Source organism: Spermophilus citellus, assembly GCF_964194105.1.
Source record: "Spermophilus citellus genome assembly, chromosome: 9".
NCBI classification, from domain to species: Eukaryota; Metazoa; Chordata; class Mammalia; order Rodentia; family Sciuridae; genus Spermophilus; species Spermophilus citellus.
Genome location: NC_138191.1, coordinates 91,511,521 through 91,538,474, shown reverse-complemented (window position 1 = coordinate 91,538,474; position 26,954 = coordinate 91,511,521). Strand labels below are relative to the sequence as shown.

At 42.1% G+C, this 26,954-nt stretch overlaps 1 protein-coding gene across 1 annotated transcript in view; it reads right to left on the bottom strand.

Annotated features, from left to right (window-relative positions):
- Positions 1 to 20,728: 20,728 nt before the first annotated feature.
- Positions 20,729 to 26,954, bottom strand: part of LOC308657257 (uncharacterized protein C1orf87) — a gene marked incomplete at its 3' end in the record, with an annotated part of 89,345 nt that continues 83,119 nt past the window's right edge. Inside the window, exons 10-11 of the mRNA XM_081308790.1 lie at positions 26,730 to 26,937; positions 20,729 to 20,889 (exon numbers count right to left, since the gene is read on the bottom strand). Of these exons, the coding sequence (XP_081164916.1) occupies positions 20,729 to 20,889; positions 26,730 to 26,937 (369 nt within the window). The remainder of the gene's footprint in view (positions 20,890 to 26,729; positions 26,938 to 26,954) is intronic.

Below are 26,954 nucleotides of genomic sequence, written 5' to 3'. Positions count from 1 at the left end.
GCGATCAAGATTGAAGATGAAGCTTTTTCAATTCATGTTAAAAGACAAACTGCTAGACAATCTGCCAGCCTGTCAGGTCAGTATGTCTCATGTCCCCAAGATTACCCCAGATCATGGTGTCACAAACTCCTATTGCAAGAATCATTCTTTGTTTTCCTGAACAAGTGGAATGTGAACAGGCAGCAATGCTGGTCATTTTGCCCTGGGATCTCCATCTGCAGATATAACTTTAACACAACAAAGATGAACCTGATATAGCTTATCTGAAACTAATACCACAGCTCTCAATAAAAAGTTTGTGGTGCTCGACCTTCTTTCCTTCTCCAAAAAGCATTGGTTTCAAAAAGATTTCCCGGGGCTGGGGATGTAGCTGGGTGGTAGAGTGCTTGCCTAGTGTGCTTGAGGCCCTGGCTTCCATCCCCATCACTGAAAAGAAAAAGAAAAATCTCTGAACTGTCAATCAAAGAACGGTTGAGAATATGGTAACAGATGAAAATATCTGGAATAATTTTATAGCTGTCTTTCTCACATCATTCCTTTTCTTCTCTTCCTTGTTACTCTCCTCCTCCCCATTTCTTGTCTTTTATGGTCTAGTCACCCTTACTTCACTCTTTTTTCCTCCTCTTGTTTCTCCTCCCCTCCACACACACCAGTAAATGGATCCTCCTAGCACAGCCAGCTCGTGGGTGCTCAGAGAGCCTGGAGATCCAGAGAGGAGAGATGACACTAGCCAAAAGAGCAGCAAGTTGTGTAAGCTGGTGATCACTCTGGGGGATTTTGCAAGAGGGAAGGTTTTCCAGCAGAGCTGTGGGCCATTATTGCAGCTTCATTTACCACCATTGGTTCCATAGGCAGTGACAATATCAGTCAGAGGATGGACCTTTGGAAGTGGCAGACAGGTGTAAAGGGTCTAACCAAGGAGATGAGCACACAGATGACCAAGGCAGCCATTCTGGGCCATCTTTGTGATGGCCATGTTCTTCTCCCAGCTACTACAACCAAGACTATAACTCAGTGGCTCATGACACATTGATAAACTGAAGAGGTTTAATCAGGGATAGCTGTCCCTCTGTAATCCTGTCTGAGAGCTGAGACAACTACAATATTTGAGCCTGATTCCTACACACAGGTTCCCTTACCTGTAAGGCTACTAAAGGACGGCAATTAAAAACTCCACATTCTGTATTCATTCTTGATTTGTTGAAGCCAATGAAGGAAGAAAATCATGGTGTCAGCACTGTATCTGTTCAGCACTGCAGGGTACTCGATGCTAGTTCTTTTTCTATTTCTTAGTTCACTATAAAAGCACAGCAATCCTGTAGCTCAGTCCCTCAGGAGTCAGCTAGATGGCTGAAATCCATCTGGCGAAAATTTTATGTTAGAACTCAATGACTATTAGGAAGGGAGGGACCTATGACACCTCCTTCATCAATACCCCAGTGAGCTTTGGTAGAGAAAGAACTGCTCCCAGATAACATTTGCATAAAGCAGGGAAGTGGGACCAGTGGTGGGTATTTCAACAACCCTGGGCACCAGCTCTCGCTATGCTCTTAGCTATTGCCCACTACTGCCCCTTCCTTGCTCTCATATTCTTCACTGTCCTCACTGATGGAGCAGAGGTGGGAGGGAGCATGTCTTTACTTGGGATGCTTGGGCCCAGGTGTTTACACACACGCCTTCTCTTTATGGCCTCAGCACAGCTGGAAGAACGGTGGGGATGAGCCTGCTAAGTGAGATTTTACTAAAGGCAGGCCTTGGGGAAAGGACCCACACTTGCCTCTTTCCAGGTTGACATGAGAAATAGCAGCAGACTTACCTACAGATGGCTGCAGGGATATCGGCCATCTCACACCAACGCATCAAGAGACCGAAACGGCCGCTCACTGCCAGGACGTATTGTTTTGTTTTGTTTGTTTTTACAAAGACAATCAGTGGCAATCGGTGGCCTTCAGTGGCTTTCTCCCATTCTTCCCGGTCCACCTGATTCTCATTTCCCGCAGATTTCTCTCCCTGGCCACAAGAGGGCGCAGGAGCCCACGTTACCGCTCTCTGGCTTGGAGACAGATTCCGCTGAAAGGCAGAAGGGCGATCAGACGCGGAGCTTTTGGGTTGATGGCACCAACCCTACCAGCTCCGGGTTCTGATACTCTGTGTGCTCCCCACATGCAGTGACACGTAGGGCTGGAAAGGAAGACATAACCCCTACCCCTGCATTCCCGCATCACGGATTTCTAGACCAACCTCTGAGACAAGCTCCAGCCAGGGTGGAGGGTCCCTTGGGGGCAGTGATAGGAGGATAACATGTCCAGGGGCCTATTAGTCCCTGCAAAGAAGACGGGGGCGGTGGGAGCTGGCTCTGCCTTTCTGAAGGGCTTTTGTTTGGAAGAGGAAATAGACTCTCCCCCCGCCTCCCCTCCTTTCTTTTTTCTTTTTGTGGTCCCAGCAGCAGAACTGGAACTTACAAATAATACCAACAGAGAGTCCTGCTAAACGTGCGAAGCCTCTGCAGGTGTGGCAGGCAGCATGAGCTAGGCCTGCCATCCCCAGCTCCAGCACTCTGCGGAGCCAGGGAACCTCTCCTAGCCTCAGTGCTTTTCTCTGTAAAATGGGGATCGCGATGTCTACCTTACAGTTGTGGAACTTCAGTAATTGAATAAGGTTCTCAGCAGGGTGCCTCGTAATTTTCTTTGAGAGCTCAATTAAAAAGAAAACCAAAGTAGCCTAGCCTTGACCGCTGATTCTGTGAAAGGCCCTGTGCTCTCTCCTCCATTTCGCTCAGCCCCCAAGTCACTCTAGAGACACGCCTTCCACCCAGGCTTCGCCGCCAGGCAAGGGGTGGTGGTGGTGGTGAGAGCCTGAGAGGTTTGCTGGAGGTCTCAAGGCTGTGACGTTGCCACACTGAAATCCTAAGCCAGGGCTGTCTTCAGAACTGCACCCCTGCCAAGACACCGTGCCGCCTGCCTGAGTCAACGCGGGGTCTTCACCCAGAGGGCCCCTGGGTCTGGGTAGCGCTGGCGGGTTTATCTATCACACACAATGGCGCAGGGGCACATATGTTGTTCTGGCAAAGGCACGGCGCATTTTCCAATGTCGGTGGAAGCAGCGGATGAATAATACAGGGAGAGGGATCAACAGAAGGGGCAAGAGGAGGCCAGCGCTGCATCAATTCCCCTGCCCCCAACAGGGGCAGCAGAAGGTGCAGCTGGCGGGGCCCCAGAGCGGAGCTGCCAGCCCAATCATCTTGCCGCTGGATTTTGCACAGCTTTCCTTCTCCATTCTTTCTCGTTTTTGACACTTGTGATTATTACCAATCCTGGTGGCGCTGACGCACGGGAGTGCAATGGTTACCATGGCATGCTTAATAGCGAGAGCAGATGTTTGGCAGGCGAACTCCATGCATTCTAAATACACCAGGCGAAAGTCGGTGGAGGGCGTAATTGATTTGCTGACTGCAATGGGAAGCCAGCCCGTGCCCGTGCAGGGCCAGGGCACCTTACTACACACTCTTTTTAACATGGTGCACAGTCTCATCAGGATCTGACCCCGTGTAGGCTCCCTGGCCTCCCATGCTAGTAATTCCCACCTGCTCTCTCCTCTTCTGCCGTACTTAACACCTGCAGCTTCCCAAACAAGCTACGTAAGGGCTCTCTCCCGTCTGGGCCTTGGCACAGCTGTCCTTGCTATCAACTCCTTGCTAAATAACCCCGTCCTTTGTCTTGTGGGCATCACGCGCAACCAGTTCTCTGCTTGGGCGTCACTGTCCAGGATGCCTCAGTTATAGCCCCATGGTCAGGACCGCTTTGTTCCTACCCCTTTCATAGAATTACTGTTATGCTGCAGTTGCTTGTTGCTTTATCTTCCCAAGAGAATGCCAGTTTATTGAGTGTAAGAACCAATGCATTTATAATGCTGACTTTAATTTGTATGAAAAAATACATGAAATCAAACTTTTCATTCTTCACCATCAGTATCATATTTCTTGCAAAGCACCTTGCACCTGATCCTAACACCGAGTGACCAAGTCCTCCATCCCAAAAGAATTGTAATCATGTGCATACAAAGGATCCTTTCCTGCTCCCAGCCTCCATCTAGAAACCTGGGTTCCATCTCTCATTCTCTATACCTTTTCAAATCCTATTTGTCAATTGTCGCTCAAGTGCTGCACAGTCTTCTCTGATTTACCCTCCTGCAAACATATGCTCACTTCTCAACTGCTTTCCTGACACCCCAGCTCCCACCACATACTTAACTCCACAGCATGCCCATTTGTATTTCTTTCAGGACCCTTGACTTTCCAGAATGTAGTCAGATGCAAAGGTTATGAGCTCAGGTTTTGGCCTCAGGCCTAAGATCATGTCCTGAGTCTATTACCTACTGATTATGCATCACTCTGGTCATGTTCAATGACCTCTTGCAGCTTCATCTTTTAATAAAATGGGGATAATCACACCTACCCCACCAGGTGACTCTGTGGATTAAATAAGATACTGAAGAAAAATTTGTAGCTCAGTGCACAGAACACAGTAAGAACTGTAAATAATTACTATTTTTAGGCCACTGTTTACCGATTTCCTTGTGTCACTAGTGAGTTGGGTTGAGTGCCATAATACTTCTGTATACCGTGCCGCATGGTCCAGATTCTTGGCTTTGTCGGACAGTTGGGAGAGTGGCAGAAACTTACCTATCCCCTGAGCTACACTTTCCTTGTCTGTAAATTAGAAATATGAGATAATTGGAAGCCTTGGATATTTGAGTACCTTTTAAACAATAAAGCTCAAAAACAAATTAAACCAACTCTAAAGGGAAATGCGTGGAGAAAAGGCATATCCAAATTCTAATTCACTTGGAGGATGCTGAGGCTGACTAGTTTGTTGTTGATTATTGCTTCAGAGTGAATTTGTATACACCCGACACAGGAATTCTGAACCAAGAAAAGGAAGAGATAGAAAAAGAGATGCAATTTTATATGTTTTGGGGAGGGAAATGTGGATAGAAAGTGTTTTCAAGGGAAAGAACTACTGGAAACCTGCCTGGAGAAAAATAATGGAACACTTTAGTTTCACTATTATTTTCCAAGAGCCACAACCTTGTGTTTCTCAAATTATGAAGTAGATTTCTTATATCGCATTTTCAATATTTGCAATTTGCCTGCCTTTTCTCCTTCAATGTCATGCTTTTTTTTTTTTTTTCCTGCGAACTTCAGGAATTTTCTAGCATGGTGTGGACTAGAATCATCTTGCTCCCACTCACTCATGTCACTTCCAGTTATAGAAGAGCTGAGAAGGAAGAATGTGTTATTTCCCTTCTATACTTACAGATTTGTGTGGTTTCTTGCATGAGGGACAACCCAATATAGCTTTGTATTCTGGAGGGATGGATTCTGGATCTAGAGTTGTCATTAATTTGTGACCTTGGGGATGTCTCATCCTAGGGGTTCTTATTCGGAGAATACCAGGGCCAGACTCCATCATTTCTGTCTTTGCAGGTAATTTTTCTTCTTTAGCTTACTGATAAAGTGAATAACTTTGATTGATTTTTGAATGTTGAACCAACCTTGCATTCCCAAGATAATTTTACTTTGTATTATATTTTAAATGTATTTTTAGATTTGATTTGCTAATATTTTGTTAAGGATTTTTGAGTGTATATTTATAGGGTGTCAATGTGTATATTTCTTAGCTTTAATATTCAGGTAGAATTAGAGTTCTGTACCTTTTTCCTTTTCTATATTCTGGGAAGAGTTTGCATAGAATTGATATTATTTCTTTTTCAAATACTTGATGGAATTTTTTCAGTAGATTCCATTACTTAGGAGATTTTTCATGTTTTAGACAGCCCTGGATGACTCAGAGTCCCTTTTGATGACTAAGGATCTATCCTGGGAAGGATGAGAAAAGTTTCCCACTTTAGGCCCTTGAGAAGCTCCCCATGAACAGGGAATAGAGGTGCCCTTTTCCTGGGCACCTTCTCTCTGGTCTCTTGTGGTATGATCTCCCAATCTCAGACCACAGGGCCTCCAACTACAGTTTGCATCTCTGGGAGACAATATGGCATAGGGGAGCCTTGGCCTTGGAGTTTCTCTAGTGCTGTAAACTTCTATGACCTTGGGCTCACATTCTCAAGGCTCTCACATCCTCAGCCCCTGCATCAGCCTCAGCCCAGTGACTCCAGGGATTGGGACTCCAGAGCACTGCTTCCTAATGGGAACTGGACACAGTAAACTTTAGACTATAGGGCTGTTGTGAGGATGAATGAAATAGTATAATACTTTGTTAAAATATCTGGCATGGTAGGTTATCTTTTCTTTTTAAAAATATATGTATTTTTAAAATTTTAACTGATATACTCTTACATATTTATGGGGAACAGTGTAATATTTCTATATATCTAGATCATTCTGTGATAATTAGTTCAGGGTAACTGGTATAGCCATCACATTAAGCATTTATCATTTCTTTGTGTTGAGAACATTCAAACTCCTCTCTACTATCTACTTTGAAACATATAGTTAACTGTCTTCAACCATAGTTGCCCTACTATGTATAATGAGAAGTTAACAATAACGAGAAGTTATTTCTCTTATTCAACTGTACCCTGTACCCTGGCATAGCAGATTTTCGATGAATGCTGGTCTCCTTTCTGAGGAAATAGGGTCACACCACTTTACTCAGTCTGTGTGGCCCTGTCTGTGTTAAAAGGCTTTTTGCCCCCTTCTGAACCTAAGATAGAGTTTTTGAAGGAAGTCAGAAACATAGAGAAAAAAATTCCAGCTTTTTTTTTTTTTTTTTGCCATCTGTTCAACAAGACAAATGAGTTTACCTTGAAAACAGCCATGTTACAAAGTGATTGGTAGATGGGAGCGATTTGTCATAATGCTCCAATTCTGCTGCTTCTCCCAGGTGGGGAGAATGCCCAGTGATTACTCCAATGATTGGGGGTCCAGAGACCTGCTACCTACTGAGAACTGGAGAACTGGCCTCTATTCCAATTCTAACTGGAGCCTAGAAGGATGGTTCCTTTTGATAGAAAAAAAAAAGTCATGAGTCAGCTGCTTAGGAAAATGCCTCACTGATGATATTAGTACACAGAAGCAATTTCATCAGTATAGGAAGCGCATTTTCAGAAGGCAAGATTGGCAGGACAGGAAGGACAGAATATTAATGAAGCCTCCAGAGGGGGTGATGTTACTGTTTCAGTTCCGAACAGCAGAGGGCGCTGTTGTCTCCTAATCCGAATAAATATTTGGCAGGAAGATACCATCACAGAATTTGGGAGAAAACAAGTGGGTCTCTTTTTGGCTCTTGTAGAGTTAACAAATTTGGTTGCTTTTTTGACTTCATTAGGAAGAAGCAGAAGGGCAAAGGACAGTTAACAATAAGAGCTATACTATTCTGCATAAAACTTGCAATGAGCCAGGCCCTTTTCTATTTGCACTTTATGTATACTACTGTATTAAATTCTCACAACAATAGTATGAAATAGGTAATAATATTACTATGCCTATTTGGAGATGAGATAACTGGCAAAGTGAAGTTGGGTGACTTCCCCAAGGTCACACAGCTAGTAATTGGCAGAGCTAAGATTTGAACCTAAGCTCTTTGGTTCCAAAGTCTGTATCTTAATCATGAATAACAGCTTGCACTTGCAGTTTAGGTCTCACTTATTTTAAAAGCTGTTCACTGTGGTAAGTACCTTTTATTAATATTATTTTATTAGGCAGGACTGAATCCCAAGTCTTTTGCTTCCAAGTCAAAGTGCAGGATGTTTGCTATTATAATATTTCCTGCATGCCTCCCTTCTCTATGCCAGTCTCTGGGGGTGAGTGGTCAGGACATGTGGAGTTTGGTTTCTGCACTGCATATACCCTGGGATGTACTGACCTCTCCTCTTCTTGAGTCTCGGCTACTGTGCCCAGAAATATGGACTACAGTTTTACCTCTTTTACTTGGTAGCCCAATGTCCTTGACCTTGGGTCTAATCAATCTGGGGAATGTGCTTTTAGGAACAATGATTGAAGGATAGAATAAACAGAAAGGTAATTTCTATTGCCAAACATAAGAGGGAGAAGGCAAGTCTTTGCCCCCAAAGCTTTACTTTAAGTAAAAAACACATTTGAACCATATGATCTCAAAGATGGTCTATCAAACCACAAGTTTAGGTTAGCCTAAAATCTGTCATTAGATCTTGATCTGACTCTAATGCAAAGCTCTCAACCTCAGCACCATTTGTGTTTGGGCTTGGAAATTCCTTGTTCTGGGGAGTGATCCTGTGCACTGTGGGATAGTTTGAATTATCTCTGCTCTGTAGTCACTAGAAGACAAAGGCACAACCTCCCTGATTGTGGTAGCAGTCACACCCTCTAGTGGTGGGAATGCACACACTGTGGTGGACCAGGAAGACAGATGGTTTGGGTGAACCATAAATAGCATTTTTTCCGATGTTTATTATGTCCTGGACCCTGACCTAAGAATTCCTATGTATTCTCACTTCATGTTCACAATCACCCTATGAATCTAACATTGTTAACCCCATTTTAGAGAAGAGGGAACTAAGATTGAGTAACTTGATTAAGGTCATATGAAGCTCACAAACTGTCTTCTGAGACTTCACTCCCAGGCATTCTGGTTTCAATGCTCACACCATCTACATTCTTCAATGCGTTACAGATAGCAAGACTAAACATGTGGGCCACAGCTGGCATGGGTCCATAGGCTGTTTGCTCCATCTGTGATAAACTAAATCAACTGTATCACTGAATACACCATTTAGTTCAGATAATAAATTTTTTTGTAGTCAGACTTCTTCAGTGAAGGAAGGGTTACATAGACTTATATTCTGATGCAAGCTCCTTGTTGCAGGCAGGCATAGAAGATAAAATGTCATCTCATATTTGCATAGAACCCTATTATTGTCAAACTTCTATATTCTTCTGTGATCCCCACAGCTGTGTCTTCTCAGATCTTGTGAAGTTGACACAAGAGGCAACACAACATAAACCATCACCTTCTAGTTCAAAAAGCCACACTTTTCACTGTTAATTTGTCCTTGCATTAAGATAACAAGTTGGGGATCCAGAGGATGAGCCTAAGTTTCCCAATTCATAGCCCATCTCTTTCCAAGAAGGTAGGACTTTGTACAGTGATCCTATCTAGAAGTGGCTCACTTTTGTCTAGCTCTGTGCAAGTGTAAGGACTCATCAAGGAGAATCATCCTTAATTCATAGGATAAGCTTCCGTTATAATGTGACATGGTTATTTAAAAAAAAATCACAATTCCTTTGCCAGTGTACTTCCCATTCAAAAAGCACAGTGCTCTTTTGAATTTCATGTTGTGGAAAGACACTGGGGTTTGGAAACAGTTCTAGCTTCCCTATTTATGAAGTATGTGACTTTAGGCAAATATTTAAGCCTGTCTGATCCTCATTTCTGTCATCTGTCAGATGAACATCATCACATACACCTGTTGGGTTGTTGTCTTATGAAATGATGCATGTATGGTGTGGGTAGTTTCTAGAACCCTGTTATAGTGGGAGCTAAGCCTGTGGGACTCTTCTCTCCTTCCTTCTATCTAGCATGTACTTTTCAATCCACTTCCAGGTCTTTAAAACTGTCTCATAACATAGTAACTGATAACAGAGGAAACCAATCTTTATCACTAATGCACAATCCATCTGGGAGAAAGCCATTCCTTCTTAAATCAGGACTAATCAACGGGGCCTCACGACCCAGCTCTGTCCTGCCATGAGCTTGTAAGAACAGATGGAAAATGGGCTGGGCAGATGGAAAAACTCCATTTTCCAACAGGAATTATTTATTTGTGAAGTTGGAACCACTTGGAATGAATATTTCGAATTAGGAGGATGAAATATCGTAAGATTCACAACAGGCATGAAATTAACTAATGTGCTGCAGCTATCAGCATCATTGTGAGACGGGGAGAAGGAATAATAATGGGGCTTTTAAAAGTGGTCCAAACACATAAATTATTCACTCCTGTGTGTCAGTGACTCCCTTGAAGCCATTCTGCTGATGGCATGGTCCCTTCAAGCTCTTCTTAAAGAAGACCATTCACTTTGTAAGTTCCCTTTGTGATCAGGTTATTACAGAAGACGAGAATTATAAAATACATGGCCACCGTTAGAAGACTTATTTAGAGTTAGACTCTGTGAAGTGCTTTCTGTCTCTTATATCCAAACCTTATGAGAATCCTGCTCAGTAGACACTTTAGAGCCTGCTTTACAGATAAAGATACAGAAATTTAATGACATGAAATGATTTCTCCAAGTCACACAAGTGGGATGTCATGGATTTTCCCTAATGCTGTTCTGTTTCACCAAATGGTTGCTGAGTAATCAAACATTCCTCTGGCCATCAACACCCTCCTGTCCCCTTTATTTGGTGTCTTAAAAGGGCATTTAGAGGCCTTCAAGGTCTGACCCTGTGTCCACCCCTTTCCCCTGGAACATCATACATGTATGTAACCATAGTTTACAGAGGGTGGATTGGTGTTGTAGGATCATCATTCATTTCACTTGTTCTATCAAGAAAAGTAATTTCCTGTCCCACATCCCACCCCCATTATGGCCATTTAGTTTTCCTTTGCCAACACTTGGCTCAGTCATTCTCTAAGAGGTCTTCTCTGACAGTAGCCATGGTCCTATTACTAAGCTAAGCCATGTAGCCTTCTGTTGAGACCGAGCACTCCGATTTCCTCTCACATGGCGCTAACACAGTACTGTATCCCATAGCTTCAGTATCTGCCTTCAGGAACACACTGTGAACTCTGCTTTGCTCATTGCTGTGTGACGGTACCCAGCATAGTACCAAGAACAGTGCAGAATTTGTACATGTTAGACTGGTGAGTGAATGAATGAACAGACAGAAGGATAGGAAGAATGCTTCCTTTTAAAGCATCTGTGTGGCTTGTTTGCAGTATTTATGAAGGCCTCAGATCAACAGATAACCAAACTATCTAGATAGGAATAGGTTACTAATGCATTGGTGGGATCCTAGAAGGGGCTGAGGGACATGGTGTTGGCTGAGTCATATTCTCAGAGTGAGGAAGACTGGGCCCGAAGAAGGGTAAATGGGAGTACACACATATTCCCTAACCCCCTAAATGCCATGGAGAGACATTACCAACTGATCAATTCCAGAAGAGGTTCCATATTGGAAGGGAGTCCAAGTGAGTCAGTAGAATATGAATAAGAACCTTACCAAGGAAATGTGGACATAGCTTTGGAAATTCATTCAAATTATTCGCTGAAGTATGGCACATGGTAGGTGCTCAGAAAATACTAATTGAATACAAAAGAGAGAAATATAAAGGCTGAGCGCCTCTTTTCCATCCCCTGATTCAAGAGGCTCTGGTGGAAGCTTCAAAAAGAAGCCGCTTGTTCTTACAAGACCATAATGGCTCCCTCCATGCCAAGGGTGGGGTCACCACAGGCTTTGGACTTGGGAATATGTCTTTTTAAGTCTACTCTTGCTAAGCCTCATTTCTTCATTCATAAAGCAGAATTAATTTCTACCTCTGAGGGCTGCTACAGGTGTTAGGTAAGATTGGAGAACCTGCCTGCAACATGTGTGCAATACTTCGAGAGTTCCCTCCCCTTCTCCTAGGTTCAGTGAACCATGTGGTAGCGGGAAACAAATCCCCAGAGCTGCTATGTGGGAACCAATGTTCCTCTCACCTGCTTGCCTGGCCCTTGCAATGGACAGAACCTGCTGCTGGAAGTTGGATAACAAGTCAGGATACAGCAAGACTGCCAAGTCTACCAAGGAATGGTCACTGAGAACTTTGCAGAAGGAAGGCAGGTTCTCATCTGTCTCTCTCTTCTTGTACCTTTGGAAAGTCACAGAACTTCTCTCATCTCAGCATCCTCAAATGGTCATCGTTCTTCTTGTTTTCCACTCCTTCCTTGAACAGTTTTGTGTGCTCTTCTGAGGACAGAGGATACACTTGGAAACATGCCCTGGATAATGCATAGGCCATTATAGTTGACCTGGCCAGAAGTCAATCCCTCCAGGAGGCCTGGGGAATAATGAGCCCCACTTGCTCCTACCACAGGCATAGGGTAGATTGGATCTTAGGCTCTGCCAGCTCCCATTAAGCACTGGACTTTATTCAATGTTTGGTTGAGAAATGGTAGGACTCTGCTGGATTAGTGTGGTTATAAGTATGATGATGGCACAAAAGACCTGAGAAAACTAATCCAGTCTATGGGTAATTGTATCTTCTCTTCCTCTTACTGCCACTGGGTGATCAAAATAGGGCAACCTCTCAGAGATTCTTCCAAACCAAAATATTCCATCATCCATAATGTCTAACCTGTGGAAGGAACCACCAATCTTTTTTTTTTTTAACATGGACAGATTTTTGTCCATCTTGAGTGCTTCTAAGGACAAGAAGTGACCAATCCTATAGCACAGACAAGTAGTCATGTCCATTGGTTCTGATGATTCGTATGCTTTTTGGAAGTTGCGTCAAAATCCATCTCTCTATAACTTCTACTATTCTTTTTCCCAATCCCAGCTCTGAAAAGAGCACAGTACCTTTCCCTCCTGCCTTTGTGCTTTCTCACTTTCTCTCCCACATGCGGAACGGAAGGGCAAGTGTCACCAGTGCTGAGTAAGGAGTGTTAACCAAGGTCAGCCCTCATAGGAGTAGTTGTGACACTTAATTGGGATGGACTGTTTGATTTTCAGAGTTTGTACATATAGAGGTAAAAGTAGTAGGTCAGGATACGGGTTATGGAAAGTTTTGTACAGCAAGGTACAAATAATTTTCCAAAGTATAGATGATTTAGATGTTACAGAATAGCCAGGAATCCAACAATTAAAAAGGAGAGAAAAAGATATTGCAAGAACACAATTGCACGTACAAATGCAAAATCCCTCAAATCTGCATAAGACCTTTAGGAAGCAGACACTTATCCATGTGAAATAAAAGTGAAGGGATGGTGTTAAATGAGGCATGAGGGATGGGTTGTGGTGAGGCAAAGGTGTGCAACGAGATGCTTATTTCTGTTTAGATGTTAGCTAAGCTGCAGTTCGTCTTATTTGGTGGGTAAGAACAACCATTTAGTTAATATGCAGTTTTCTGTCACTATTTTCAATTATTCATGATTACTTGATATCCTATTAAGGACCCTGGAGTTTGATGGCACAGGATCTGGGACACATTATGTGCTTTAAATGCATTTGATGGGTCAATAAGTACAGTAGGTAGGTGGAAGACTTGGGGTGCCCAAGACTCTCTAGGACAGCATTTCCCATAGTGCCTTGTATAAAACACTTGTTATGAGGTAGGCTAAAATGTTATTTGGAAATAAAAAGTACTTTCATCAAATATGTTTATATTAAATGAGAGTAAGAGTATTTTTTACTTTGGTTTCAGTTTTATTGTATTGTGCCTTGAATATTGAGACTCATCAAAGAGAAAGGGATACAGCACATGATGTTTCCCAAGTCTACTAGAACTTGGAGCATATGTCTGGAATTATCACCTGGCCTTGTCATTACAGGAAACACACTCTGAGGAATACCTACTGATATCAGAAAATCCATGAAGATTCACATGGTTTTGGTTCTTAAGGACAGGTATAAAAACAAAGAGAATAGAGAAAAGTCAGCTACTGCTTAACGTATGCGGCCAGGAAGGATTGGATATTACTTCAATTCACATTCTACTGGTGAGACCTTTTGAAAAAGCCATGCTTAGATAAAGGAAAACTGAGAAATGTTGTCTTGCTGGACAACTGCTTTCTACCTTCTTCTCCCCTTCATGGAAGAGAAAGAGTGAAATTTGGTAGGCAGATGGCTAACTCTGATAATTTTGGTGGAGAAATATACACTCCATGGAGGAGCCGGAGAGAGAGAACCGGAAGAGTACAGATGCTCTGCAGAATATAAAGGGCTGTCTCTGGAATTATGCCCCCTTTTCTTTGGCTTGCCAGGGTGTGCATAAATAAACCTCAGTAAGTTTTGCAATGTTAACAAATGGTCTTGCATTCTTACTGGCTTATTTTTTTGTTCATGTTCAAAGGCTTATTTCTGTTTATGTTCACGTCCATGACGGGTCCATGGTGTTGACTTCTACTCTGATCCATGTTGTCATTACTTTGGATCCTATTAGAGAGACGTCTGGCTTGTCGAAGAAGAAAAAGAACAGAGAAGAACTGCACGATGTTCTTCAGAGCTACTTTTGGGAGTTCTGTGTCACTTGTATCCAGATTTACTAATGAAATGGGGTTTAATCAGGTGGAGTTGACATTTCTCTGCCTGAGAGAAAAGTCACAAGTTACTGGCCACCTCTGAAATCAATGGGTGTGAACATATAGTCTCCAGGGAGAGAAAACAAATGTTGAACAATAGCCATTTTTAAAAATAATACAATATGCTCAGCTTTTGGGGGTCCAGATACTGGAAGGTCCTGTGGATTTGTTCTTCAGTTTCAGGCAAGAATCACACCATCAGTTGTCGGCAGTAACTCATCATGAAAAAGAGGATTTATATTTCCAGTCTTGTGAGTGTCTGGGGTCAAGTCTGCTCACCCAGGGCTGTTCTCAGTCATCCTGGATCCCCGTGTTTAGTACTGTCTGGGGGACAACACCATCATGAAGAAAGGATCCTAAATCCTGGCTTATGGAGGGATTGGGAATTGGGAGAGTATGTCCACCCTGGGGAGTTTGTGTGTGTTGTAGGGACAGAAGAACAAATCTTGAAAAACTGTCAGGTGGAAAAGAGACTTATGTGGCTTGCATACACTTTCCATTTTTTGAAAAGATCATCTCTGTTCACTTACCTGGCAAAAGACAATATGCTAGCTGAGCCCAGTACTTCTCCCCCAGGAGAATCCCACAGAGCCACTCAGGTGGAGACATTTAATTCTTCTATTGTGTGCTCATTTTCCCATGGAAAATCTGAGAAAGTGCTTCCACACGTTACAATTATTTCTCTGTGCTGTCATAGGTTGGATTGTGTGCCAGCATAAAATACCTGTAGAAGTCTTAATGCCTAGCATCACAGAATACAATCTTATTTGGAACTGGACTCTTTGCAAAGGTGATCTATTAAAATGCAGTCCTTATGGAGGGCCCAATTAAATGATGGTGTCCTTATAATAAAGGGGAAATTTGGATGCAGAAGTAGGCATGCATTCAAAAAGAACATCATGCAAAGATGAAGTCAGACACCAAGGTCATGCATCTAAAAACCAACGAACAGCAAAGATTACCAAAACCTACACGAAGCTGGAAAGAGGCACAGAACAGACTCCCTAGCAGCCCTCAGGAGGAACCAACCCAGCCAACACCTTGATTTTTAGCTCCCCCACAGTGAGACAATGAATTTCTGTTGTTTAAATGACCAGGTTTGTAGTACTTGGTTACAGTCACCCTAGCAAACCAATATACTGGCTTATACATTTGTCCCCCTATATTTTCCTCCCCTCTTAACTCCTTCCCCAACTTGATTCAGTTCTGCAGGTGAGAAACAAGATTTTCTCTCTTTGCTGTTCCTTCTTCATTTGGTTTTAAAAGTGTTTAGCCCTGATGTTACAAAGGCCAGGCACAGGGCTAGGATCATCACTGCTTTTACAATCATCAATCAAACTTCACATTCTCTCTGACCACAAGAGAGGATAGAGAAGAGGTTAAAAGAGAGACCGATTTTAGAAGAACAGATCAGAGCTGTCTGGAGAGGACAAGATCATAAATAGTGAGAGCCATATCACTAAAGGTATCCAAGCACCGGGAAGCTGAAGGAAATTCTGCTTAGGGTTGGTTCTACACTGAAAAATAGCTTTGCTGTTTATAATCTTCCAGGGACTAGTCTACTGACCAGTACTTTGGGATTCCAGTGAGACAGAATCTGGGATCCATGTCTCTCTCCTCTAAGTGAGGGAGATTGTATGGGAGAGGGGTGGGTGTGTTTTGTGCAAGGGTTTGGTACCCAGTGCCAATTGTACTTCACCAAATAAGTCTCGCTCGGCCTTTGTCAGCGCTCAGTCTGCCTGTGAATCTGTCTGGAATCCATTCCCCACAGTGCCATCTGTTCATGATTGTCCTACCATCTGACCATTTACCCTTTGTTAATTCTCCTTCTCTGGGCACCCCCACTGCCAGTTGGAGTCCACCCATTGTCCAACCTGGAAAAACTGAGTCTGAAGAGAGACAGGACAGGAGAGGGGGCGGGGACATTCCAGCAGGTTGGCATTGGAGATGGAGATACATCTGGGGGTGGGGGTGCTGTTGTGCCTTTGCACAGAACCTGGGGAGAGAGCATGTGGCCAAGTCAGAGCCATATTGTACCCAGGCAGTCTGATGGCTTCACAAATAATATTGATGGCTTTTGTTTGGAAACTTTTGTGAAGGTTTCCCATTTCCCAACAAACCACGCTAAATGCTGGGCCTCCCCCAAGCCACTTGCCTTTTGCATGGTCCCCGTGGCCAACTGTGCAGGCAGATGAGGCCCCTCAATGCTAATGAGGGGAATGGCTGGCATTCCGGAGGCACCCAGGCTCTGGGCACCCGGCCTTTGTTGCTAAGGAGCCTTGGAACTGTAGCTGAAAGGCTCTTACAAGAGGGGGAGTGAGGAGAGAGAGGGAAGAAAGACATGCATTTGTTTTCAGAGCCTCACAGTTCTCAGGCCAACTCCAAAGCTGTCCAATTTCTGATCCCAATTAGAATACCAACCCCCTGCTATTGTTTCTCTTAATGATCTTGGGAAATTCCTCTGAAGAGTCAGCAGCGAGCACTTAGCAAACTCTTTGGACTGTGCCATCTCTACTGGGGTGCTTCTGGTTACATGAATAGATCACCAAAGCATTCTGAAGGCATCTTTTATTCCAGCAACCAGATGTGGCACAGGAGCTGGGAGAATTGGAAGAGGACAGAAAGGTAGCAGGGTTTTCAAAACGTTCCTGTGGGAACTCCATTCAACAGGCGTTTACCAGGTGTGCTCTTGGTGCAGAATCCAGGTTCTATGTTGATGACTGATGGAGCTTGTATTTACCTCCAGACTTGTGGGAGAGATAGATCATACTAATGAGAATTCTGTGGGTTATTTGCTTTAACTGCGACCTTCATGGTGGTGTTGGACTCTGAGTCCTGCACAGCTGGGTTTTAATCTTGGCTCAGTCACTCACTAGCCATTAGATAATGGGTAACCACATCTGTTACGGTGAACCTCAGTTGCTCATCTGTACAATGGACAGAGTAGCACCAACCTAGTTTGTTTACTATGAGGAGTAAGTGCAGGTGGGAGAATAAGGAACAGGAATGTGGGAAACTCTCTGATCTCTGGGACCCCACAGTCAATGAGCTATATGTTGGTTGGAAGGTGTCTGTACCCGGAAAATACACTTAATGATTTGGCACATTGAATGGGGTAAAGTGAAATACCATGTAAGAATAAAATACACTAGACTCTCACTATGGGCATGTCCATGTGCCAGTTACAGTGCTAGGCAATTTGCATGCATTATCTCATTTGATATGAATGGTGCTCTTGGGTAGTTAGTGCATTGCTCAGGGTTACACAGTGGGAAAGTCTGCCTACCTGTGAGTTCATTTCTCTGTCTTCTTTCTGTGCTTTTTCCATCTTTAAAGGCTGAGGCTCTTGGAAGATTAATGCACACACAGTTCATTCTGTGTCTCTCTAGGGCCTGCTGTAGGTTAGCAAGGCCACTACATGCAAACCCCTATTTGGAAAAGTTCTACCAGAGGGGGCTGATGAAGCCCCAAGATTCCAGAATTTCCTACCCAGAATTTATTAGAAGCTCACAATGACACAGCCATGGGGAGTATACAAAGTTCCACTTATCTGAGAAACAAAAGATATAATAATGGATTTTTCATAAGCAAACCCACAAAGTCCCAGCATAGAAGTCACAGTGACTAAAGCATAATGACTTTATAACATGCTCCTGTTTGGGACAGTGGTTTGCTTCATAGCCAGGCCTCATGTAACCTCAGTTGTCACATTGTCCCTTGATAGCTACAGTTTTCTCTGTGACTTAAATAATTTTGGTTCTTTTAATGTTTACTCAGAGGAAAAAGGAATGAGTACGTACTTTAGCAATGTGTAAGTCTTGCAAATGTGCATGCACATACACACTGACAAAGATTCTCTTCTTGACTAAAGTCTAATCACCTTACTTCCCCCCTAGTGGGGTCTGATCATCCTGGCTTGGCTTCAGCAGATATCCTGTCAGGTAGTTTTAGTTGGAATCCCCTCTCACAACTGATGCTTCATCTTAGTAATTTTCCATACAACAATCCCTGTGCCCTGCTTCTCATGTCTATAGACTTTCACTTTTCTTTGTTTTATTTGGAATTGAGCCCAGTATTTCTTCCCTACTGTAGACGCTGTTGCAGTAGTCCCTCTACCTATTGTGATAGTTCTGAATAAAGCTGATTTACCATTATCACAAGTGTCAGAATGTGTTTTGCTTAACTCACATACACACATACACCCACACACACACATGGGGATAAAGCAGTGGAGAATTCTAGACAGGAGATGATTCAAAAGCAATTGTCACTTGGAAATAGAAGGACAGGATACATCTCAAAATGTGTTTTTTGCCATAGTAGTGGTCTGGTCTCTCTAGGACTTTTCACACAGACAATTGTTCAAAGTTTTTTGAACCTTCCTGAATGTTCAACCACTAAAGAAAGGTACATCCAGGGTCTGGGAGTATAATTCAATGATAGAGTAACACACATGCATACACAAAAGAAAAGAATGGCACGTCTACACTACAAGGAAGTGTCCAAATGGCATTGCTTTCAGTGTTTATAATCCTCCTGAGAACAGGGGTTAACAACTCCCTTTTTATAGATGAAGAAGCTAAAGTTCAGGGAGACCAGCAACTTGCTGAGGCTTCTAGCTCCTAAGTGCAAAGTGCAGGATATGGGCTGTTATCAGGCCTATTTTTTTTTTCTGTTTGCTGTAGAAGTACAGCTGGCAATGGGTCACTGAGGATCACAGTCTGGCCATGGCTGTTCGGCTTATAGAAATAGTCATTTAGCCATCACTTTGGGATTATAGGTCATCAAATGTAGTCAGAGTTTGTGCTGCATTCCATGTAAGTGGAATGCCCTCCATTTGTGCAGCTCGGTGGTGCTGAGGCCAAAGAGCAGCAACTGTATTTATGTTGAACATAAAGAACTGGGCAGGGTAAAATCACCGCTTTTGAGGACCTTCTGAGTTAGTCTAATAACTCTGATTTCATGCTTAGGGCCTCCCTTGACTCCAACTGCCTATCCAGCCCACTTGCCTCGGACATGAAGCTGGTACCAAGGCCTGCTTAGGTCGCCCTCTCCCAGGGCTCCCCAGGCCCTCTTCCTCTGCAGACTATTAACTGGCACAATTAAACAGCTTTCTTACCTTTCTCTTCTCTGGGTCTCTGTTTCCTCATCAGTGAAATGAGGCTGTAAAATCTGTCTTATTGAGTTGTCAGAAGTGGAGGAAACAAAATATATCAAGTTCCTGGCACACGGTAGTTGCCCAGTGTATATTAAATTGCTTGACCTAGTATTCTAATTTTTCTCACTTGGCATTTTTGTAGAATGTGAAAGTCATGTCTGTTTACTTACTCTTCTGACCTAAAAACAGTTAGCAGGTCCAAGGATTCTAGAACAATAGGAAAGCGATCAGTGCATCTCAAGAGACATTTTTATGGACAATGCAAGGATTATAAAAACTAAAGCATTTATTTTAGTGAGTTCAAATGGTTTTGTTCTTGAAATTTTGTTTGTAGATTGCTCATGACACCACTATTTAAAATGGATAAAGGGAGAAGCTCAGAGACTTTTCTGTTTGATTTTCTCCTTGACTTAACTAGTCCTCCTCTCTCCCATATTGACTTGAAGATCAGTATCCAGGTCCCACTGAGTTAGTGATGAGCTGATGCAACTTGTTTTTGAAGTCCCAAGCTGGTGTTCCTTCAACAACCCCTAGCTACCTGTGTGTGATGTGGGTTACATGGGTGGGGGATAGTTCTGGGGAATGTTCAGGATAGAACTATGGGAACTGGTAGAATGTTTCACCTGGTTTTCCTGACTCAGGAGAGTAGAAGAGGTTACCTATTCTCAGAATTCCTTGTCTCAGGAGTCCTTTCTCAACTCTTCTAACCATGACTCTTGGAAATATCCCTAGAGACGACATTATATTATCTAGTTTTGCACTGTAGAAGATACTGTGCTTGTTCAGAAAGCCTTGCTTGAAGTTATTCTTCTGCTTAGTATTAAGATAATGTTAGTATGTTCTTCTTAGAATAGCTTCTAGGGTAGGGCATATTTATCCATGCAAAAAAAATGATGTACTTATGTCTACTATGCACCAGGTGCTTCAGGGAATCAATTACATCTGGCATGTATTTTTTGCTATATGGAGCAGTGAGGTTTGCAAAAACAGTTCGATGAGCAATGTCGAGAAAATATCATACATGTCATATTAATAAGTTTTATTATATGAGCATCTTAAGTAGTTGGGTTCTTGCCACATCAGAACAGAAAACCTGGTTTTCTCTGATCATGCAGAGCTGCATGTGAGCAAGCATCAAAACCAGAATCCAAGAGCTGGTCAAAAGCATCTACCATAGCTGTAATGGCCTCAACTCCTAGAAAGCCTCTACCATTGCTCTCAGGCTGGGGAGAAAGATGTGTCTGGGTAAGAAGGGAGATAAGAGAAACATCTGTTCACACAATATGGGCTTGTTATCATAGCTCCTTTAAGTACCGCAGTGCTGGCTCCAAGAGCATATTTTCTCCAGAACGGAATCTCCGCAAGGCCTGGTCGATTTTCCGAGGGCTCAGGGACAGGTTGTAAATGAGATTGTAGTTGTGAATGAGGCGTCTGGCTCTTTCCTTCTCCAGAACTCCTGTGATTGGATTGGAATGGGTGGAGGTTTTTTTTTTTTTAAAGAGGAAGAAGAGAACAGAGAAAGATATACATTAACTTGAATAACTTGTAGGTAGACACTAAATGCTAGTATTTTGAAACCGTAAGCCTCTTAAAAATCAAGTGACATCTTAAAAACTATTTATATTCCTGGATATGCATGGGTACTATCCTTGGGAACTGAGAGGACTAGAGAAATGATGTTACCTCTGGAAACTTCCTGATCTGGAAGACAAGTTATGCAGACAGTAAACATCATGACTGATATTTATATATAGAACTTTCTGGGTTCCAAGCACTGTTCCAAACAGTTTATTCCAATATTGACTCATTGAAACCTCACAACCACCCATTTCACAAAGGGTAAAACTGAGGCCTAGAGTGACAAAGTCACTTGCCTAAGGTTGCTCAAGGTTAACCACTACACTACATTATGGAACGAGAGAGAAGAGATTGCTTCCTAAATTGCATTCCTTGAACTGTGAAGATTTATGATACAAGTGTTAGTGAAAAGATTTTAAATACCTTTTATAGGAATGAAAAGTACATCCGTTGCATGTTTCTCTTCTATTCCCTTTACCTGTACAGACTGTTATGAGCAATTGCAAAATTCTTCCTCAAACAATCCAGAGGCAGTGCCTTGGTCACTTTGTAGCAAGGCATTGTTAGCCCTGTTGACGTGGGCAGTGGTGAAGGCTGTCATCCCAATTTAAGTTACCAAGTAGTATTCATATTTTTATGTGTCAGGACTGCTGGGCTTAAACCTCCCCTCTCAATTATTTGCAGGGGTTATTTCATTCTTTCGTTTGTAGTACTAGGGGGTTGAACCCAAGGCCTTGGACCTGCTAGGCAAATGCTTACCACTGAGCTGCATCCCCAGCCCTTTTTTATTTTTATTTTATGACAGGGTCTGGCTGAGTTGCCATAGTTGGACTCAAAGTTGTGATCCTCCTGCCTCTATCTCCCAAGTAGCTAGAATTACAGGCATATGTCACAGTGCCCAGCTTCTAATGGGTATTCATAACAGTGGGCTACAGAGTGGTAGTTCTAATGTCACCCATTCTGTTCTATTCATTCTATTTCAGCTATTGTCCAGTCTGTTTTGGTTTGTGTGTTGTCTATTTAGCCTATTTGAATGTCATCTGTCAAATAAACCTCCTTTTTTGTATAGGCCAAATGCTACAAAATGAACAGGGCACTGCCTCTAGATTCTTTGAGAAAGAATTTTATAATTGCTCTTAATATTCTGTACAGGCAAAGGTGGGAGGAGAGCAAAACTCAAGTGATGTATTTTTCGTCCCTATAAAAGATATTTAAAAGATTTTCATTGACACCTGTAGTGTGCATCTTCACAATTCAGGGAATATATTTAGGAATCAATATGATCCAAACTTTAAATAATCTCTTCTATCTTTGGAATTCTCTGGAATGGTTGGCTATTTCCAATTCTGCTTAGGTTTGCTCCTTCCAGACATTTTCCATATCCTTCCTCTGGAAATGTTAGGCTATGGATAGGAAGTTTCTGACTGTAAGACCTTAGAGAAGTTACTTTAATTTTTGAACCTCATTTCCTCAACTTTAAAATAAGGATAATTAAAATTTGTGAAATCCAATAAAATATTAACTTCTTAGTATATGTCCATATTAGTAAGACTCATTGATGGCAAATATTGTATAGGATAATTATAATAATGATATCAACATTAGTAAAAACACATAAGATGAATTTTGATATGAAAGAGTTACTAGAATATGTAACATGTAGTTTGTATTTTAATTAAAAAATGAAAAGCAATGAAAAATGAAAAAGTTCCATGTCAGAATCACAGTGGTATTTTTCTACCTTCTAAGCTTTGCCATTGGTAAAAGATTGCTAGTGTCAAACCAAAGTCCACTCACAGAAATTTTTCTCTCTCCATTCTGTCATTAGAGGATGGCCAGAATGGCTGCATAAAATGTCACCTACAATTCATCTCAGTGTCCAAAAGCTATCCTTTCTCAGCCAGAAACAAAATGAAAGAGTTAACAAGAAAAACCTCTTTAATATCCACTTTGTTTAAAAATTTATAAAGAACTTTCCATTTTTTTTTTTTTTTGTCTCACTTGAGCTTTTCTGAAATCTGGGAGATATGTTTTATTTTTATCAGTCCTAATTTATAGATAAGAAAATAGGTTCCGAGTAGCTAGTTTTCAGGACTCGACAATTGGTGGAGCCTGGACTTGAATCTTAATCTTCTGATGAAAGAAAAATAAGCAAATCCTCATGTTCTTTCCAGCACATCATGAAAGCTGGCTGTAGCGGGAAGTCACATAGAGCTAGGTTTGAATTATGGCTCAACTTCCTAGTGGCTATGATTTTATCACGTTAAGCTTGAGTTCCTCCTCTGTAAATAAGAGTGCTAACACCTTCAGCATGTGTTAGATGTGAGAATTTAGCCATGAAGTGTGTGTACAGTGCAAGCCCATGCCGAGAATGTCCTTTAAGGCATTCTGCCTCCTTGAACTTTAAAATATTTTCTATGTAGCCTTTGGTTCTCTGGGCAAATTCCAAATGCACCATTTGCTCAGACATTTATCCCAACCACCCTTCTTTCTTTAGAAAAAAAAAAAGACCAGTTATTCATAGTCATTCCTTTCCTTCTCCTCAAGGCTATTTTCTTGACAAACCCCATTAGAGAATAAGCTTGGTAGGTTCCCAGAAACACTGATTTGATGATGGATGGTCTGTCTTCATCCTGGATGAAGAACACTCTGGCCTACATATTTCCTTGCACATAATAAAGAACAGTGATTCATCTGTGGGCAAAGTAGGTGTCATCTGCTCAACATGTAGAAGGGGCCGAGGGGTCTGCTAAACCCTGCAGCCAGTAAACCAGCAGAATGACCTCAGTTAATCCTCCTTCCTCATTAAAGACAGTTGTAGATGATCCCAGATTGGGCTGACACATTCCTTGGCTGTTGAGGAACTAATGAATTTCATAGAAACAGGGAAAACAGGCATAAATAGTGAAGAGGCCATGAGAAAGGCATTTCAAAGCTGTTGGAATCCGTCTCCAAAGTCAACAAAGTTCAGCTTTTCCTCAGAACCATTCTGTTCCTATGAGAAAGGTCCCAATCTCTGGGGAGTCTCTCAGCAGCTAAGTTTATGATACATCATCGGTCATCATGAACTCAGCATTTGTTTCTTTAGCAATGGGTTTTCTATCTGCTCAGGTTTTCGTTTTAATTTTTATATTTTGGTTTTTGTTTGGAACCCATAGCTACTCTCACAGTCCTGGTGTGAATACACAGACTTGGAGTTCTGTCAATAACCTTTTAATCTTTTATCCAGATTTTTCCCTAAACAATCCATCTCAGCCTTCATGATGTCCTCCTCTGGTTGAACCTTGGTAGATGCTGGCTGGAGCAGAAAGCCTTTTCCTGCCCTTGGGATTCAGAGCAGGATCTCAGCTTTCCTAGGGATCCAACATCAACCTCCAGGCTTGTCTTGCTCCATTCCTTTTCCCATCACAATCCTTCCCAACTCCTAACTTTTGCAGAAGATGGGTTCAAAGTCAGAATGGCTTGCCCGAGTCCCCAGAGTTTCCCTTGCCTCATATCTCTGCTCTAGCTTTCTTTTCCAAGGAGCACTTTCTGAAATCCAAACTCACATTAGATGGTGGCCTTTCATCTCTTTTCTATTTCCTTTTGAATCCCAACGTTTTAAATTGACATAAAAATTGTACATGTTTATGGGGTAACCTGTGACACTTTGATAAATGTATATACTGTATAATGTTCAAATCAGGGTAAGCATATCTATGTCCTCAAACATATTTCATTTCTTCATGGTAAAAAGATTAAGGAGCCTTTATTTTAACTTTTTTGAAACACAGTACATTATTGCTATCTCTAGTCACCCTACAGTGCGGTAGCACACAGGAAACTTCTTTCTCCTAACTCTGACTGAGTAGCTGTTGTCTTCCTTTGGATTATTGAGCACTCATTTGTGCTCTCAATTGTAACAATTTATAATATGCTATTCTTTTTTCTTCCTTTCCTTTCCTTTTCTCTCTTTTCTATTTTACTGGTGTTGAACTATTACCAGTCTTACCTAAAAGATCTTTGAAAAGACTTGTGTCATCCATTCTGGTTTTCCTCTTGGTCCAGCCTCTACTACTCTGCTGGGCTCATTTTCATAAATACTTTTATAATCCAGCTAGATCAAGCATTCATTTAAAGCTTTCAGTGTCTTTTTCTGTCTTTGTTATAATTACTAAATATCGTTAAAATTCACGTGCTCTAGAATTAAATTGCGTTGAAAACTCAAAAACAAAATAAAACCAAAAGAGAAAGAACAAGAAGGGAAAAAAAATGAACATACACAAAGAAAATGAAGTCATTGCTTTTGCTATATGGTTACTTCCGGAGAGTGCTAATGTGAATGACAGCTCTTCCCTAGGTACGCTCTGTAATGAAGAGGGGCGGTTTTGTCCACGTGCTTTAGTGTCTGCGCCCTCTTCCCTATTCTGGAAGTCTCTGGCCTCGTTCTTGACTTCATTCTCTCTCACTGAGACACAGCATTGACTTCCTTTCTGCTTGACTATATTTCATTTTCTCCATTCTACCTATAGGCATAAAGAATCTTTCTGAATTACAGTTTCATCAAACCACTCCTCTGCTTAGAAAGGTTCAGTCCTAAACACTATTTTTGAATTAAGTCTCAGTTTTGTGGTCTGGCATTTTAAACCTCTGAATATGTGGCCCCAGTCTGTTTCCATCTTTAACACTCTGAATAACCCCTACTCTCTGTCCTCATCGAACCCCTTATATCCAGCACACAGCATTTTTCTTGGCCAACCTTCCAACTTTTGCCAGAAAGTCTCACATTTCCCCCCTTTGCATTTAAATTGCACTTTTCCCTTACTGACCAATTTAACATTAACATCGCCTTCCCTCCCTAATCACAGTGGGAAGGGATTCTCCTTTCTCTGAATGCCTACATAGCACACTCTAATGGCATGTATCACCTTCCATCTTGCATTGACTTATTTATACATATGCATTCATTTATTGTTGACTCAAAAACAAAACTTTGGGGAAAGTGGTGCAGGTTCTAGTGTCAAAAAAAAAAAGAATATAGTCTTCTGATGAAAATATAATAAGTCTTCAAACAAAAAAAGTCTAGTATATCAAATATGATAAGGGATGTTAAATAACCCTGAGAGGCCAGATGAAGATTGGCCTAGATCTGTCCAGAGATTCTCAGGGGAGTGCTTGAATTCCAATATAAAATATAGGTAGGTGTGGAGAGACTGTGTGTGCTGAAGGAGTGAGAGAGTAAGGGTTGGTGAAGTAGAAGGAGACAGCACAGTTGGAAAGCGTGGGGTTAGAAAAGAGACAGACACATGAGAAAGTAAGGCATGTTTGAGGAAAGACAAGTTATTTATTTTGACTAAGCAGGATATGCTGAACGAGTAGCTACAGAAAAGACTGGTCAGGGGGTCAGGGAATAGATTTTCCCTTGCTAAGGTGTTTGGAGATCATCCTGGTAGCAGTAGGGGACCCCGAAGGCTTTTGATTAGGGAATTATAAGATTGTGGGTTGGACTTGGCAGTGGAGTGCAGGAAGGATCAGGGACATGAAGATACTATAGGCAACCTCGTGGGGGATTGATGTCAGATGCATCTTGGTATTTTCTGATTGTGCTTACTATAGTGCCAGGCACATGGTTTATATACAAATTGTATTATTTGTTCAAGAAATGTAAGAAAATGAGGTGTCCATGTTTAGACTAGAACACAAATAGAAAGGGAGGGCTCTTTACAGTTCATACCTCACCTGTATTACTCAGATCACACAGATACAGGGCGTTTTCCAGCTTTCTGAACCTGTCAATCCACATCTCACATTCTTCAGAGCGGTTCTTCATGGCCCGACTGAGGAAGGGCTGGGAGACTGGCCGGATCTTCAAACTGCTTGGAGGATCTTTGGGGGTTGGAGTCTCAGCAGGAGGGTTTCCTGGATTCAGCTTCTCTTCTGGAGTTTTCTACCAAAATAATGCAA